This window comes from Panthera pardus, unplaced genomic scaffold, assembly GCF_024362965.1.
Source record: "Panthera pardus isolate Hobbes unplaced genomic scaffold, ASM2436296v1 HiC_scaffold_2, whole genome shotgun sequence".
In the NCBI taxonomy this organism is placed as follows: Eukaryota; Metazoa; Chordata; class Mammalia; order Carnivora; family Felidae; genus Panthera; species Panthera pardus.
Window position 1 is genome coordinate 123,150,162 of NW_026526765.1, and position 16,499 is coordinate 123,166,660.

Sequence of the window (16,499 nt, forward strand, 5' to 3'; positions counted from 1 at the left end):
GGCACTCAACAGACTGAGCCACCCAGGAGCCCCTCAGGAAGGCTATTACCAGAACCCAAACAAAAAAACAAAAACAGCAAGTAGCAACTTTTGGTCAAGATAAGCTAGAACCCTTGTGAGTGGGAGTGTAAAATGGTACAGTCACTGTGGAAAACAGTATGGTAGTTCCTCCAACAATTAAAAGTAGAATTACCATAATTACACATGATCGAACAATTCCAGTTCTAGGTATAAACCTTAAATAACTGAAAGCACAGTCTTGAAGAGTTATCTGTATACCCATGTTCATGGCAGCATTACTCAGAATAGCTAAAACAACCCAAGAATCCATCACCAGATGAATGGATAGGCAAAATGTGGTATATATGTACAATGAAGCATTATTTGGCCTTGAAAAGGAAGGATATTCTGACAACATGGATGAACTTTAAGAACATTAAGCTAAAGTGAAAGAAGTAAGTCACACAAAGATAAATACTGTAGGATTCCAATTATATAAGAAACCTAGTTGGGGCGGCTGGGTGGCTCAGTCGGTTAAGCGTCCGACTTCGGCTCAGGTCATGATCTCACGGTTTTTGAGTTCGAGCCCCTCGTCGGGCTCTGTGCTGACAGCTCAGAGCCTGGAGCCTGCTTCCAATTCTGTGTCTCCCTCTCTCTCTCCTCCTCCCTTGCTCATGCTCTGTCTCACAAAAATAAATGAAACGTTAAAAAAAAAAAAAAAGAGAAACCTAGTCAAAAATAAGACAAAAAAGTAGAATGATGGTTGCCAGGGGCTGGGGAGACAGAGGATGGGGTGTTATTGTTTAACAGCAACAGAGTTTCAGTTGTGAAAAGTGAGAAGACTTCTAGAAATGGATGGTGGTAATGGTTGTACAACAATATGAATGTACTTAATACCACTGAAATGTCTATGTTAAAATAGCTTAGATGGAAGGTTTTATGTATATGTAATTAAAAGAAAAAAATTTAAAAAACAGATCAAAGATCTAAATGTAACAGCTAAAACTATAAAACCCTTAAAAAGAAACATAAATGTACATCTTTGTATCCTTGGATTAAGCAACACTTTCTTAGATATGACACCAAAAGCACAAAACTCTGCAAATCACTTATCTGATAATGGTTTGGTATACAGAATATACAAAGACTTCTTACAGCTCAACAATAAAGAACCCAATTTCAAAATGGGCAAAGGAGGGGCAAATGGGTGGCTCAGTCAATTAAGCATCTGACTTCAGCTCAGGTCATGATCTTGCAGTTCACGAGTTCGAGCCCCGCATACGGCTCTGTGCTGACAGCTTGGAGCCTGGAGCCTGCTTTGGATTCTGTGTCTCCCTCTCTCTCTGCCACTTCCCTGCTTGCTCTCTGTCTCTCTCAAAAATAAATAAGCATTAAAAAAATATTTATTAATAAAAATGGGCAAAGGAAAAAACAAACAACAAACTTCCTTTAGCAACAACAACAACAGGGGCACCTGTGGCTTAGTCTGTTAAGCATCCAACTTCAGCTCAGGTCATGATCTCTAGGTTTGTGGGTCTGAGTCCCGTGTCAGGCTCTGTGCTGACAGGTCACAGCCTGGAGCCTGCTTCAGATTCTGTGTCTCCCTCTTTCTCTGCCCCTCCCCCAGTTCCGCTCTGTCTCTCTCAAAAATAAACATTAAAAAAATAAGTAAATAAAAATGGGCAAAGGATACACCTTTCTCCAAAGAGGATGTATATATATGGCCAATGAGCACATGAAGAGATGCTCAATATCATTCAGTAATTAAGAGAAATGTAAATTATAACTACAATCATATATTACTTGACACCTACTAGGAAAGCTATCATCAAAATAATAAAGTAACAAGTGTTGATGACCATATGTAGAAACTAGAACATGCATACATTGCTGGTGGGAATGTAAAATAGTGCAGCCTGTTTACAAACAGTCTGGCGATTCCTCAAAAAGTAAACATCCAATTACCACATGACTCAGCAATTCCACTCCTAGGTATATATCCAATACGAACGAAAATTAATGTTCACAGAAAAATTGTAAAGTATTTGAAAAATACTGTTCAAGAAACATTATTCTTAACAGGTTAAAAAAAAATGGAAACAATCCAAATGCCCATCATCTGGTAAATGGAAAAAGAAAATGTTAGCTACCCATACAACAGAATATTATTCAGTCACAAAAAGGAATTCTAAGTACTGATATGTACTGTAACTTGGATATAGCTTGAAAACACTGTTAAACAAAATGAGCCAGACACAAAAGGTCACATGTTGTATGATTCCATTTATATAAAATGTCCAGAATAGGCAAATCCATATAGGTAGAAGGTGTGTGGAGGGAAAAGGCATAGAGCAGTCCAGGAAGTCCAACATCCGGTAATAGTTAAAAAAAAAAAAAAAGGGAGAAAAGAGAAAAATGAAGTTAATGAATCCATGAACAAAATGATTCAATAAAATTTTTCAAAACTTGAGGACATGTGGATAAAGAAAATGGGGATAAAGAAGATGGAGTTATTACTCAGCCATCAAAACGAATGAAACCTTACCATTTGCAATGACGGGGATGGAGATAGAATGTATTATGCTAAGTGAAATAAGTCAGTCTGAGAAAGAAAAATACCATGTGATTTCACTCATACATGGAATTTAAGAAACAAAACATGAAAATATGGGAGGGGGGTAAAAAAAGAAAGAGAAGGAAACAAACCATAAGAGACTCTTGAGAACAGAGAACAAACTGAGGGCTAATGAAGGGAGACGAATGGGGGATGGATATTAAGGAAGGCACTTGTTGGGGCACCTTGGTGTTTCAGAGGGTTAAGGGTTTGACTTCGGCTCAGGCCATAATCTCCCAGTTCGTGAGTGTGAGCCCACCATGGGGCTCTCTGCTGTCAGGGCAGAGCCCGCTTCAGAGCCTCTGTCTCCCTCCCTCTCTCTCCCCCTCCTCCCCCACACTTCCTCTCTCAAAAATAAACAAACATTAAAAAAAAAGGGAGAGGGAGGGCGTTTGTTAGGATGAGCACTGGGTTTGTATGTAAGTGATGAACCACTGAATTCTACTCCTGAAACTAATATTGCACTGTATGTTAACTAGAGCTTAAATATAATTTGGAAAAGAAAACAAAATAAAACAAACAGGACGTGAATTTCTGGCTCAAAAAGACCAACTGAATGTTGAGCAAAATAAATGAAAATTGACCTACAACACCACTTGTCATGAAATATCACATGTGAGACAAAGAAAACCTGGGGGTGCCTGGGTGGCTCAGTCGGTTAAGCGGCCGACTTCGGCTCAGGTCATGATCTCGCGGTCCATGAGTTTGAGCCCTACATCGGGCTCTGTGCTGACAGCTCAGAGCCTGGAGCCTGTTTCAAATTGTGTCTCCCTCTCTCTGACCCTACCCTGTTCATGCTCTGTCTCTCCCGGTCTCAAAAATAAATTAAAAAAAAAAGTAAAAAAAAAAAAAAAAAAAAGAAAACCTGTAAGCTTCCAGAAAGAAAACTGGTCACATATACAGGATCAGAAATCAGAACAGTTTTGGACTTAACAGCAACCCTGGAAGCTAAAAGACAATGAATATACTACCACATAAGTAAAAAGAGTGCCACAGTAGTGGCCCTACTTCAGGCTCTAAAATTACAGATCAAGTCAAGTTTACTATCTGGGCTAAGAAACAAATAGCTCCTCTCCAAATGCCAATAAACACTGTTAGCTTCGGGTTGTTCCTTGAAGTCTGAACAATTTTTTAACCTTGTATTATGTTGCATGTGACCTCATTCAATTGAATTTCCACATCAAGTTACAGATTCAACAAAGAGGAACAGAAAGAATATACTGGAAAAAAAATAACTGCATAAGCATGTCTTGGGATTGCACTGTAAGGTAAACAGACTTTCTTCATTCAAGATTTGTCCCACAGTAATGAAAATAAAGGGTATAAATATTTCTCTTTTCAAAAAGAATTCAAATTTCAGGGGCACTTGGGTGGCTCAGTCAGTTAAGCATTTGACTTCACCCCAGGTCATGATCTCACATCACAGTTCATGAGTTTGAGCCCTACATCAGGCTCTGTGCTGACAGCTCAGAGCCTGGAGCCTGCTTCAGGTTCTGTGTCTCCCTCTCTCTCTGCCCCTACCCAGCTCATGTGCACGCACGTTTTCTCTCTCTCTCTCTCAAAGATAAATAAACATTAAAAATTTTTTTCAAATTCTTGTTTTAAACCAATTTAGTCAGTGTTTTAAACACTTGGGAAATGCTTTCAAATCAATCTCATAAAAGATATACTAAATATCATGGTAATTCACAGATTTTAAAAACAGCTCACAAATTATGTATGACATAGTGCCGGTATGTTCAATAATTTCAAAGTGGATTTTACTATTTCTAGTCAACAAAAGTGAAGCGCAATGCTTAAAGATATAAAAAATCTGGTCTACTACTAAACTCAGTGAGGATATGGTATTGCTTTAATGCAATTAAGTCAAGTGGGGGGGGGTTCCACAAGCAATTCCCATCACCTACAACAACACACCTTTATGAAAACATGAATATTTCTAAATATGCAAAGATGCCAAGCTTTAAAAAGAGAAGCTATTGAGGTGCCTGGCTGGCTCAGTCAATGGAGTGTGCTACTCTTGATCTTGGGAGTCATGAGTTTAAGCCCCAACTTGGGTGGAGAGTTTACTTAGTAAGAAAAAAAAAAAAAAAAACCCTAAAAAAAAGACAAGCTATTGCTAACAAAACTTTAACACTAGAGCTAAATTAGGTAGTTCTGAATATTAAATTGCATGTAAGTACATAGGTGTTGGTCATATCAGTGTCTAAATCCTTTTGTATTCATAAACTATTTCATAATAAAAGATAAGTTTCAGAACTTTAATTACAGTTGTTTCCAACTATTTCTAAGAATGGAGACTAGCTTATAAGGTTACTAATCAAAACTACCTCAGAATATAACACTAAATTAAAACCATGGTCTTCGTTTACTCCAAGAATGGCTGTAGAAAAGGCCATATTCTCCACAATACATCGGGCTCTTCCCTTTCCAAACAGGACCTGGTAGAATGGCTACCACAAAGAAGGGTGTTAAGAAGAAGGGCTGTTCTGCCACCAATGAGGTAGTGACCAGAGAATATACATTAACGTTCAAAAGCGCATCCATGCAGTAAGTTTCAAGAAGTGTGCCCCTTGGCACTCAAAGACTTCCAGAAATTTGCCACAAAGGCAATGGGAACTCCAGATGTGTGCACTGACACCTGGCTGAACGAAGCTGTCTGGCCAAAGGAATAAGGAATGTTCCATACCTTACATGTGCAGTTGTCCAGAAAAAGGAGGATGAAGATTCACCAAACAAGCTCTATACACTGGTTACCTAAGTACCTATCACCATTTTCAAAAACTTATAGACAGTTAATGTGGATGAGAACTAAGTGCTGATTATCAAATAAAGGTTTAAAACTGAAGAGAAAGGAAGGGAGAGAGGTAAAAGAAAAGAACGAGCCATATTCCATAACTGGAAAAAGTGCTATGTGGTTACAATTACTGGGATGAACTTCCTGTATCTGCTTTAAGTAATGTTCTATATGACTAGCACTATTACTTTAAACAGTTTTTATCTAAATATGTATGTCAAACAAAAAGTCCTTTATTTTACTTTGTTTTTTAAAAATTCTGAGAAAATCTATAAGGGGATGTACATGACCCAGTGCAAGATGTCCAAGTCAGGAAAATTAAGGGCAACTCCTGGGGAGGGAAAGCAAGAATGGTATCTATGCAGGTGCACCCAGCGTTGGGAGGTTGATTATACTGGAAAATTGATGAAATGAGTACATTTATTAAGAGTAACAGGCTTCTCACTGTCAGAAAAGAAATGGTTATACTGGAAAGAAGAAATATAGGGTGAACCCTATGGCATTCGACTGGAATTAAGAGGTACCAATGTGAACTCATGTTTTTTTTTTTAATATATACAGAGAAAACTAAATATACATGGAAATGTGTGTACTGTGTGTGTCCATGTGTCTGTATATACATATACATATTCCCTAGCTACATCCACTGATTATACTGAGAAAGCTTGGAAGCAGTGAGATTTCAAGAGCAGTGAGCATACCTAGCATCCAAATATTGATTTCTAAATACCATTTTCCAGTAAACAGAACTAGGAAGCCTTGGAAAAATAGATGATTACACAGCTAGAGCAGGGTAAAAAAAAAAAAAAAAAAAAAAAAAAAAAAAAAAAGCCAGGGATATATTATGCTGCCAAAACAAACTAAATGCTCAAAGAATGATGAGGGAAAAACAAAACAACTGAGAATTAAAATAAATGATATTACTATAATCTACCTGAATAAAATAGTTTGAAATCATGAGTCCAAATATAAGTTTAAAAATAAGTAAGTTAATACTTTTGCATGACAGTGGGGTACCCAGGGTCCAAAACAGCTCCCAATGATCCTGGACTCCTAGTATTTAAACCCTTTAGTTCTCTCCCCTACACTATACCAGGTGTGGTCTATGAAACCAACAGAATATCGCAAAGTGATAGCATGTCACTTGGGAGATTAGGTTATAAAAGATACTGTGGCTGCTCGCTCTAGCTCTCTCTGGGGGCACTCTAAGGGAAGCCATGTCTTAAGCATACTCAGGCAGCCCTATGGAGAGATTTAAGCAGGGAGGAAATTAATCCTTTAGTCCAATAACCCACAAGGAACTGAGTTCTGTCAACAACCATGGGAATGAGCTTAGAAGAGGATTCTCCAGTCTTCAGGGAACTGCAGCTCCAGGCAATAGCTTGGCAGCAACATCAAAAAAGACCGTGAGCCAGAATCACCTAGCTATAAGCCATTCTCAGATTTCTGATCTTCAGAAACTATGGGATAATAAATGTTTAAGTAGCTAAGACTTGGGGTACTTTCTGTGAAACAAATAAATAACACAAATAAGGTAAGTACATATTCTCAAAATGTCTCCTAATAAAATACTTATTTAATCATAAAGGGAAAAAGAGTTGGCTGTATAGTAAGGAACCGTGGTAGACATTACCTTAATCAAGTAATAGAAGTGAAAATTCTCAGTAATGGGTCAATTTGAAATTGCATACCACCTGACAGGATGCAATGAAAAGAATCCCACCAAAATCACATACCATTTGATAGGGTAACAAAGACAGTAACACAGCATTGCTTCTGACATTCCTACCACATATCCACAACCTAATCTAAAATTTGTGTGTGTGTGTGTGTGTGTGTGTGTGTGTGTGTGTGTGTGTGTGTTTTAAATAGGCTCAATGCCAAATGTGGGGCTTGAACTCACAACCCTGGGATCAAGAGCCACATGCTCTACCAACTGAGCCAGCAAGGCACTCCATCCATGACCTAAATCTGATCGTACGAGAATAAACCCAAACTGAGGAACACTCTGCAAAATAACTGGTCTCTAATGTTTTAAAAGTGTCAAGGTCACGAAGCCAAGAAGAGACTAAGGAATTAAGCAAGAGTATACACAGATAATAAAATGCAACGAGTAACTCTGGACTGGATCCTTTTTCTAAACACATTATTGGAACAACTGGCAAAACCTGAATGGGGTCTGAGGATTACATGGCAGTAAGATCTCAATGGAAATTTCCTAATTTTGAAGGCTGTATTAGGATTATGTGGCAGAATGTCCTTGTTTATAAGAAATACACATTAAAGTATTTGGGGGTGATGAGACATCATGTTAACAACTTATTCTTAAATGGTTAAAGAATAAAATGTTCTAGGTATTGTATTTGCAACTTTCTAACTGTAGCAGTTAAGTCACAATGATTATATTAAAGCCTACCTTTTATGTAGTCTGTTTTTCCTTTCTACTCACCCTCCACAGGTCTGCAGGGTAAGTGACACTACCCTCATTCTATAAACAAGGAACCTGAGGCTAAAAAAAATCTGCGAAGTAACCTTGCCTAAGGCCACAGAGCTAGCACAGGACTCAACAGATGTTATTCCAAAATCCCACTACTTTTTTCACCATATCACTTGCTGTCATTATTCGCTCAATATTGTTGACAAAAACTGAAGGCCTACTATGCATCAGATACTGGAAATATAATGAGCAAGACAAGGACTTTGCCCAGGAAAGCTCAGTCCAGAGGGGAAGAACAATCAATCATGTCTACATACTAAGAAATAGTTCTATAGTGGAACCCTACTGCCTGCATGCCTGGGGCACACAGGCACAGAGAAAAGCCATTTCTATTGGGTCTCCAAGGATAAATAAAGAATTCAGGAGGAGGGGGTGGGGTGAGAAGACATTCACTGTATAAGGAAAAACACAAAGACTAAAGGAAAATGTTTCTGAAAAGGATCAATCAGAACTATTTCAATTACAGTAGCATTTCTCACAAAACACTAGTCTGTATTCTAGGAATGAAACATAAAGGTGACAATATTTTTTGCCCTAAATTTTATCTACTTTTAATACATGTTTTTAAGAATATTACGTATTTCTGCAGGTTTAAAGCCATAATTTGTCTGAAGAAACGAGAACACAAAACAAATGATGTCCATCTGTGTTGTGATGCACAAACAGCACTTACTCAAGGATATTATTGTCTATCTGACTCCACTATCTATCTAGTTTCTTGCCGTAATTCAATATATATTTGAGATTTAATCAAAGCATACTGTTTATTAAGTATTTCTACAATAGTAACCCATTCCCCATAGAGTTACAACTAGAATATGGAAGCTTTAAATAAAAAACAAAGTCCTTTGATTCTTAAGCCCCAAAAGTCAAATTATTTTGAAATAAACGTGAGCAAAGCATAAATTTCTTTTTGTTTTTTAATTAGACAACCTGTCTATTTCTACTCATGAGACAATTAACAATGTTGATAGTTGCCTAACTGCAAGAATGATGTCAAATACACACTTTGCATTCTTTTGCTAGAGTGTACCTGTTAGAAACAAATTTTTGTATTGTACTATAATGAAAGCTACATACAGTAACACATTTGATGCAGCCCTTGATGAAGATCTCTTTTATTAGGTAAGAAAAATACCATTTTAGGGTGCCTGGGTAGCTCAGCCGGTTAAGCATCTAAGTCTTGGTTTCCGCTCAGGTCATGATCTCACGGTTCTTGAGAGCAAGCCCAGCATCAGGTTCTGCACTGGCAGCATGGAACCTGCTTGGGATTCTCTCTCTCCTTCTTTCTGCCCCTGCTCTCTTTCTCTCACAAAATAAGTAAGTAAACTTAAAAAAAAAAAATGTTTATAGTTTGACTTTATAAGAAACAATAATGTTTCCTCTTAATATATTTTGTTTTTAAATAATTTACCTAACTGTGATATATGCATTTTAATTGATTTACCCGGGACCATTTGTGAGGTCAATCTTAACCCAAGTGTGCAATGTTTCATGAATTCTTATTTGTATCCATCAATAATATTAGTTTGAAAAGCATTCCAATAAAGTTGGGAGACACTAGATATGAGGAAGGAAGAGACAGCAGTTTATCAGAAGCTAAGGAAAATGAGTGATAACAACGTTAACTGTTATAAAAATTAAATAAAAACTGAGGAGGGTGTCCACTGAATTTGGCAATTAAGTAATGACCAGTGACCTTACTAAGCAATCTCAGAATAGTGAATAGACTATTCTTTTAAGAATTTTGGCACTGAAATGCCAGAGATGAGAGGGAAAAAGAAGAGGAAAGAGGGGGAGGGGAGTTAAAAAGTTTTTTGTTGTCGTTTATTTTTGTTTAGGAAGCTTGAATGCTGAGGGGACTGAAGAGAAGAGAAGAGAAGAGAAGAGAAGAGAAGAGAAGAGAAGAGAAGAGAAGAGGAGAGGAGAAACTAGGAGAGTAAATTACTAGAGAGCAAGGACCTGGCAGAAAGAATACGAAAGCAAAAGTTAGATTGTCAAAGGAAAAAGTATAGCTTCTCCAGACACAAGAAGGAAGAAGAGTGATGACCAAGGTCAATTTGGAGCAATGGCTGGCTAAAGTCAAGATTACATGAATCTGAATCCTGGCTTTTCTTACCATAACCACAGAATCATAAACAAGTTTGTTTACTTTTCCAAGTGTCTATTCTCCCATCTAACCTGGGGAGAACAGAATTCTCACAGGGGTGTTCAGAAGATTCAGTAATTGTGAAACTGCATGAGTACTCTAAAGATGGTAGCTACAGGGTTTTGTTTTTGTTTTCAAAAGCTTCAAAGGAAATCTGAAAGAATTCACATATTTCTATTTTCTCTGTAGAATAGGTAATTGGGTCACCAACTAACATTAAAACAGTGTTGAAGGACATGAGACAGGGATTCTTAATCTTTTAGAGATTGAAAACCCATTTAACTCTGATGAAAGGTTGAAAGGTATATGGAGAACAGAATATCCGAACTTTGTGTAGTTTTAAGGGAGTTCATACACATCTCTTCAATAATAAAAAGAGATGCTAAGGCAAAGATCTGGTTCCAAGGCACAGTTTGAATGCCCAACTGTTTGAACAAAAGAAAAAGACTGCATCCTTTGGATTTACATACCTAACAGATCCATAAGGGTACACAGTCTGCCAGAAAAGACACTGGACATACCCAAGAAACCCAGGTTCTTGATTCAGCTCTAGAAGTCACACGGCTTTTTCAGAGAGTAGCTCTGAGATGTGCTGCAGTTCTAACATTTTATGATTCTATTACGTGAAACGTCACCTGACTCTGGAGACAGATCAAATGGTACTTTATTTTCCTATGTCATAGTTAAATATGATTTTGAAGGTTAGCCTGGGAACCTAACCACCAAAACTTTATTTCTACAGAAATAAAAAAGTGTGCTCCTGCATTTCTGGGATGAGGCTGCAGAGGTTCCTGGCAGCATCAGGCATGAGTCAGGTATTCCTATCCTGGGAACCGCCTAGGATATTTTAGCAGCCCTCTCTCTGGACTAAAATATCTAGAATTGGACTTTGTCAAAACTTCCTCTTTGTCAGTCAGCAGTACAGTAATACACACTGAGAGTGTCTAAAGCAACCAAAATTAAGTTATCCTTCAAGGATGGCTGTTTAAATTACATTTAAATAGCAACCTGGAAGAGCCAAAGAAAATTTCTCAATCCAATGAAACTTTGTAAAGAAAGAATCATTTCCTAATGAAAAACTAAAAAAACTAAAACTAAATAAAGAATCTCTGCAGAGATTTCAAGAAACTTATTTTTTGGAGTAAGAAGGTGTATCTGCTTTCTAAGATAGATCTAATTCAAACAGCTATCTTCAGTGAACCATTTATTAAGGTTACCAATACTCCACAGAACAGTTTGATAATTTGCTTTGCCATTTTGACAAGAATTCACTTTACCCTTACCTCTGATAATACTGTGGTATCACGATTAAAATACAGTATTTTAAAATTATTTTTTAATTTAATACTGTTGCAGTGTTACAAAGATAAGAATCAATCCTTTTGTAATCTTCCAATCTCAAAACATTTTCAAAGTGTGCAGTCTATACAAAGATGATTCACAACATGAAACAGAGCAGAATGAGGTTAAGAGTAAGATACAAACGAACTTCTGTGGGAATCAATGCATGTACTAAATTGGCTTTCCCTATGACCTCACACATAACCATATAAAAACCTCAGCAAAGAAGTTAATTAACAGTTCACACACACACACAAAAAAAACCTACTTAATCTTGCCCATCTACATAAAGCAATAAACTTTTGAAACTTTAAAAAAGATAGCAACTATGGTTTAAATGATTCAATCCTTACATTCCTGACTGCTTACTGAACCTCAATCTTTTAATGTTAATTCATAAATTAAACTGGAGCCTACCAAACCTGTCAGAAGTATGTTTTGTTTTTAATTTGAATTGGTTGCCAAAATCTAGATTTGTGGCTTCCCTTTTAAAGGGGGGGGGGGGGGGGAGGAAGACCTGGCAACAGTGGGCCCACAGATCTTGGTAACAGCAACATTTGGAGACAGCAGGGTAGCAGCTGCCCTCTTCTGATAGCATATGTAATTTCTAGTTCCCCTCAATTTTTTGCTCACTTTGGTTACCTGGTTGGCCTAGAACTATCAGAGTTTGAAATCTTTATTTTACTGAGGTTCCCCCCCACTTCCAGGAGTGATGTCTCTTGAGGGGTTTTAGAAGAAACTAGCTCTAAAAATCTTTATCATACGAACAGAATAAATCAAGTAATAATCCTGGCATTAAAGCCATGTATACCGAATGTTAACTATAAATATCAGGATAACAGTAAAATGTACAAGGCACTATTACTGTTAAGAAAATAGTTTATAGGGGCGCCTGGGTGGCGCAGTCGGTTGAGCGTCCGACTTCAGCCAGGTCACGATCTCGCGGTCCGTGAGTTCGAGCCCCGCGTCAGGCTCCGGGCTGATGGCTCGGAGCCTGGAGCCTGTTTCCGATTCTGTGTCTCCCTCTCTCTCTGCCCCTCCCCCGTTCATGCTCTGTCGTTCTCTGTCCCAAGAATAAATAAAAAACGTTGAAAAAAAATTAAAAAAAAAAAAAAAAAAGAAAATAGTTTATAGTATCCTAACTTTGGTCTGTCTTCAACTCCTCAAAGAATCAAGACATTGTCTTTTATCCTTCCCCAGAATAAAGAAATTAGCCCTGTATTTCAATATTATAGCACTCTAAGAGCACCCAAAAGTCTCCTGCATCTGTGTAACAAAAGAAGAAAAACAGGAAGTAAAAAAGGTCTGTGAGCAGCCAAAGAGACCACACAGTTCACAGAACACATGAAGCCCTCGTCACTCAGAGCCTACTGGATCTTATTTTAGACATAATTTTAATAAGCTCCGTGATCTGGTTTCCCAGCCCACAACAGATGAGATGCAGCCAACTGGAAAAGGGCTGGGGGTGGTGCTGCTAGAAGCAGACACTCAAAGCATCAAAATCAAAGCTAAACACCTATAAAGTCAGCAGCAAACCTCAAAACACAGTAGGCTAGGACCATTTGGTGTGGATACAACAAGCCCAGAGGGTCCCGATCCTTGCAAAGAACTATACTGGATGTTGATGATGACCCTTTTTGGTATACTCTATTAAAGCATAGGTCAAGAGACCTTAAAGTGTGTGTCAAAATAAAGTCTATGAAGTCTATCAAAAGCTTTTGCCATAAACACACGGCATTTAAAGAACTGTCAATCTCACAGAACACTATTTCCTTCTGTCAAAGAAAGAAGATATTGAACTCCTAAAGATGCTGCATATCAAATGTATTTGCTTTCAGCAAAATTTTATTAGAACCTAGATGAAGTTCATGATATCTAAAGTCAACAGAGTATTAACGTAGAACTTTTTTTTTTTTTTAAGAAAATGGTAACTGGGAAGGTTTAAGACCAAGATTAATTACATAAGCCAACTAAGTTTTTTCTGTATTCCACTGCAGATACATTACTAGGGTCAAGAAGAAGATATGAAAACTGGTCTTACCCATACCTAGGTTAAGTCTGGACTCAACTTAAAACTGACATTACACAGGGGCACCTGGGTGGCTCAGTCAGTTAAGTGGTTGACTTCGGCTCAGGTCATGATGTCACAGTTTGAGGGTTCGAGCCCCGTATCGGGGCTGTCAGCGAGGAGCCTGCCTGGGATTCCCTCTCTTTGCCCCTCGGCATGCACGCGTGCTCTCTCTCTCTCTCAAAATAAATAAACTTTAAAAAATTGGTATTACAAAAAAAAATTGAAAAAGAAAATTTCCATTTGTTTTCACAATTTTATTGACTAGTATACCAAAAATAAATTTTGTATTTCAAATCCCTGTCAGTCTCAGAAGTTAAGCATACTCTGGAAAGGGCTCTAGATTATAAACCAGGAGGGTAAAAGGCTAACTGTGAGTTTTAAAAGTTCAAAGTATCATTGCCTAAGCTTAACTTTCCTTATTAAAATTTTTATAAGAAGATATTTTAAAGAAAATCTAAAGAATACGTAGTAACTCAAAAAAAACAAAAAAACAAAAAAACAAAAAAACCCCACATTACCAGGGCAAGTATATTAAAAGATTAAAATACATGTTTTGAATGTTACTTTTTTTTCCTGAAAAATGTAACGCACATCAATTAACATAGACACTAAAGGATATATTTCTTGATCTGTAAGTTATCACACATACTTCTCTTCAGGTTTTAAAATAAGAGCACGGGGCTGGGGCCGGGAGGGGGGGGTTAAAAAAATTTTATACAATTACAATCTCAAATTGGTACTTCCCAATTAGACTGTAGAAGAACTCAGCAACTCCTAAATGCCTTAAAAATACATATATATTTTTATGTGGATGACCATCCCTCCGCGTGCTTCAGTCCCTTAAAAAGTTCTTTAAGAAATTTCCCCTTAAGTTTCAAGCTCCTTTTAACACATAAGCGGCTTCATTTCAATACAAGGTTTACTCTGTCTAAAGTCTGCCTTTTTTCATTTGTTAGAAGTCAAGTAAATCCAAACAAGTTGGTAAGGCTCTAACCTATTTTACAGTAAGCACTGGGATTAATTTCACATTAAAGGTTTTTGACATGAATGAAATGAAGACCAAGTGCAAACAGGTATTTTAATTGTCCAACAGCCTGCATTTTCACTGAGTTTAGGGTAAGGTGAATATTGCTTCTCTTTCCCTTGCATCTCCATCCCATTCCTCCGATGGATAACCAATCTACTTGTAAGTGGCTAGCGGTTTAATAGAGCCTCTCCAAGTAACCAAGTGAAACACCAACAAAAATCAGAAGTACAATCGTACTTCACCACTTCTAAGAAAAAAAAACATGATAGGGGCACCAGGAGGTTACAATATTGGAGGGACCCTAAATTTTAAGCCAAGCCCATACTCTAGAAACTGTATAAGGAATACCTCCATACCAGTAACTAAATAACCTTTCATCGTAAAGGGCAAAGACATCCTTTCAAATGGAAAAGTCTAGCAAAATTCCTTCCAAATTAAAAGAGTCTCCTTGAACATATTACCTAATTCAAGCGTTAAAATCCATTTTATGAAGACACTGTAAAAGGAAACTTTAATTTCTCCAGTGGTTTTCAACGTGCAAGTTTCTAGCTCTACCCTTGCAAATTTAACAGCTTTTCTATTAGATCCATTCCTGTAAAACTGAAGTGTAGTTTCTTACATTTGGCAACCTCAAAGAACAAAACGCTTCTCTACTTCCCTCCTCCATCAAGAGTCATGTTTTTGTTTTGTTTCTCCTTCTGAACTTCCTACTCTTAAGTTTCTGGACAAGTAGAGTGGACCGAAGTGTATGGCCACCAAGAGGTAAGTGAACTCAAGAAATACTTGTAGATCGGACAAAAAGGCTTCCTCTGTCTGCCTGGGACATGGGCTCCAAGCTCAGGCGGGTCGGTGGAAGAAGCCATAGCAGGTGGGCGGGGGTGGGCGGGAGGTGGGAGAACACAGGCAGTGATGGGGCGAGGAGCCCTTTCGACCTCTGTCAAAGGGGCAGCTCAACGCCCCAGCCCCAGCTCCCCCTCCCGGCATGGCCGGACAATGGCCCTCTAGCGCAGCAGTCCCAAGCCGGGCAGAGGCCCTGGGACTCCATACCACGCGGGGCCTAGAAAGGAGGCCAGGGAGGAACGCAGAGCGGGCCAGCGCACCTCCGGCCTAAGCTCGGACCGCGAGCCGGGCCTCTACCGGCGCCATCACTGGGAACAGGGTGGGAAGGGCGCCCGGCAGGGCCATCGCCGGCAGCCGGGTCCGAAGAGGCCGCGAGCCAGGCGGAGGCGACGGCGGGAAGTGCAGGCCGCAGCCTGCTCAGCTGGCCCGCCCAGCGGCCGGAACCCTCAGCCGACCTCCGGCCGCTTACCTTGTGGATTCTCTTCAGAGCCATCGTGGGAGGCGGGTGGCGGTGGCCCCCGGGGCGGGGACGGGGACAGGGGAGGGACGGGGAAGGGGCGAGGGGGCGCGAGGCCGCCTCGGTGATCGCGGCTCGACTGGAGAAGATGGGCAGTTCGGGAGCGCGGGTTCGGCAGGATGGACTGAGGGCCGCGGCCCACTCGGCTCCTGAGCCTGCCGCAGCGGTCACCGCATCACCCGGCGGCGGCCCCTTTATGCGCTGCCGCCCGAGCCGCCGCCGCTACCACCGCCGCCGCCGCCGTAGCTGCCTCTTCTACCTAATCTCAGCGCCGCCTCCTCAGCCGCCGCGGATCCCTCCGCCGGGGAGCAAGAGCCCTGGCCTCGGGCTCGGCCGGCGCCGCTCGATCGGACAACCAGAGGGACTGCCTGCTGCAGGTGGACGGACGGACGCGCGGGCGGACGGGCGGGCGGCGCCGCCGGGGTGGGGCCGCCGGAGCGCGGGGTGGGCCCAGGCCGAGGGGCAGGTCGGGAGGCGCGGGGATTGGCGGGCTATGGGAAGGAGGGCCGGACCGCGCCGGCGGCGGAGGGATACGGGCCGCCCCTGTGAGTATCTTACGCGCCGTCTCCTTCGCCGCCACGGCCGCCGAGAGGATGACGTCGCGAAGCGCAGGGAGGAAATCTCGCGAGATTCTTGGCGCGGGTGG

General features: G+C 40.1%; 1 protein-coding gene across 1 annotated transcript in view; it reads right to left on the minus strand.

Moving 5' to 3' along the window:
- The window catches only part of UBE2D2 (ubiquitin conjugating enzyme E2 D2), a 54,177-nt gene extending 37,890 nt beyond the window's left edge, over positions 1–16,287 (minus strand). Inside the window, exon 1 of the mRNA XM_019424354.2 lies at positions 15,806–16,287. Coding sequence (XP_019279899.1) covers positions 15,806–15,829 — 24 coding nt within the window. The 5' untranslated portion in view covers positions 15,830–16,287. The remainder of the gene's footprint in view (positions 1–15,805) is intronic.
- Positions 16,288–16,499: the final 212 nt, after the last annotated feature.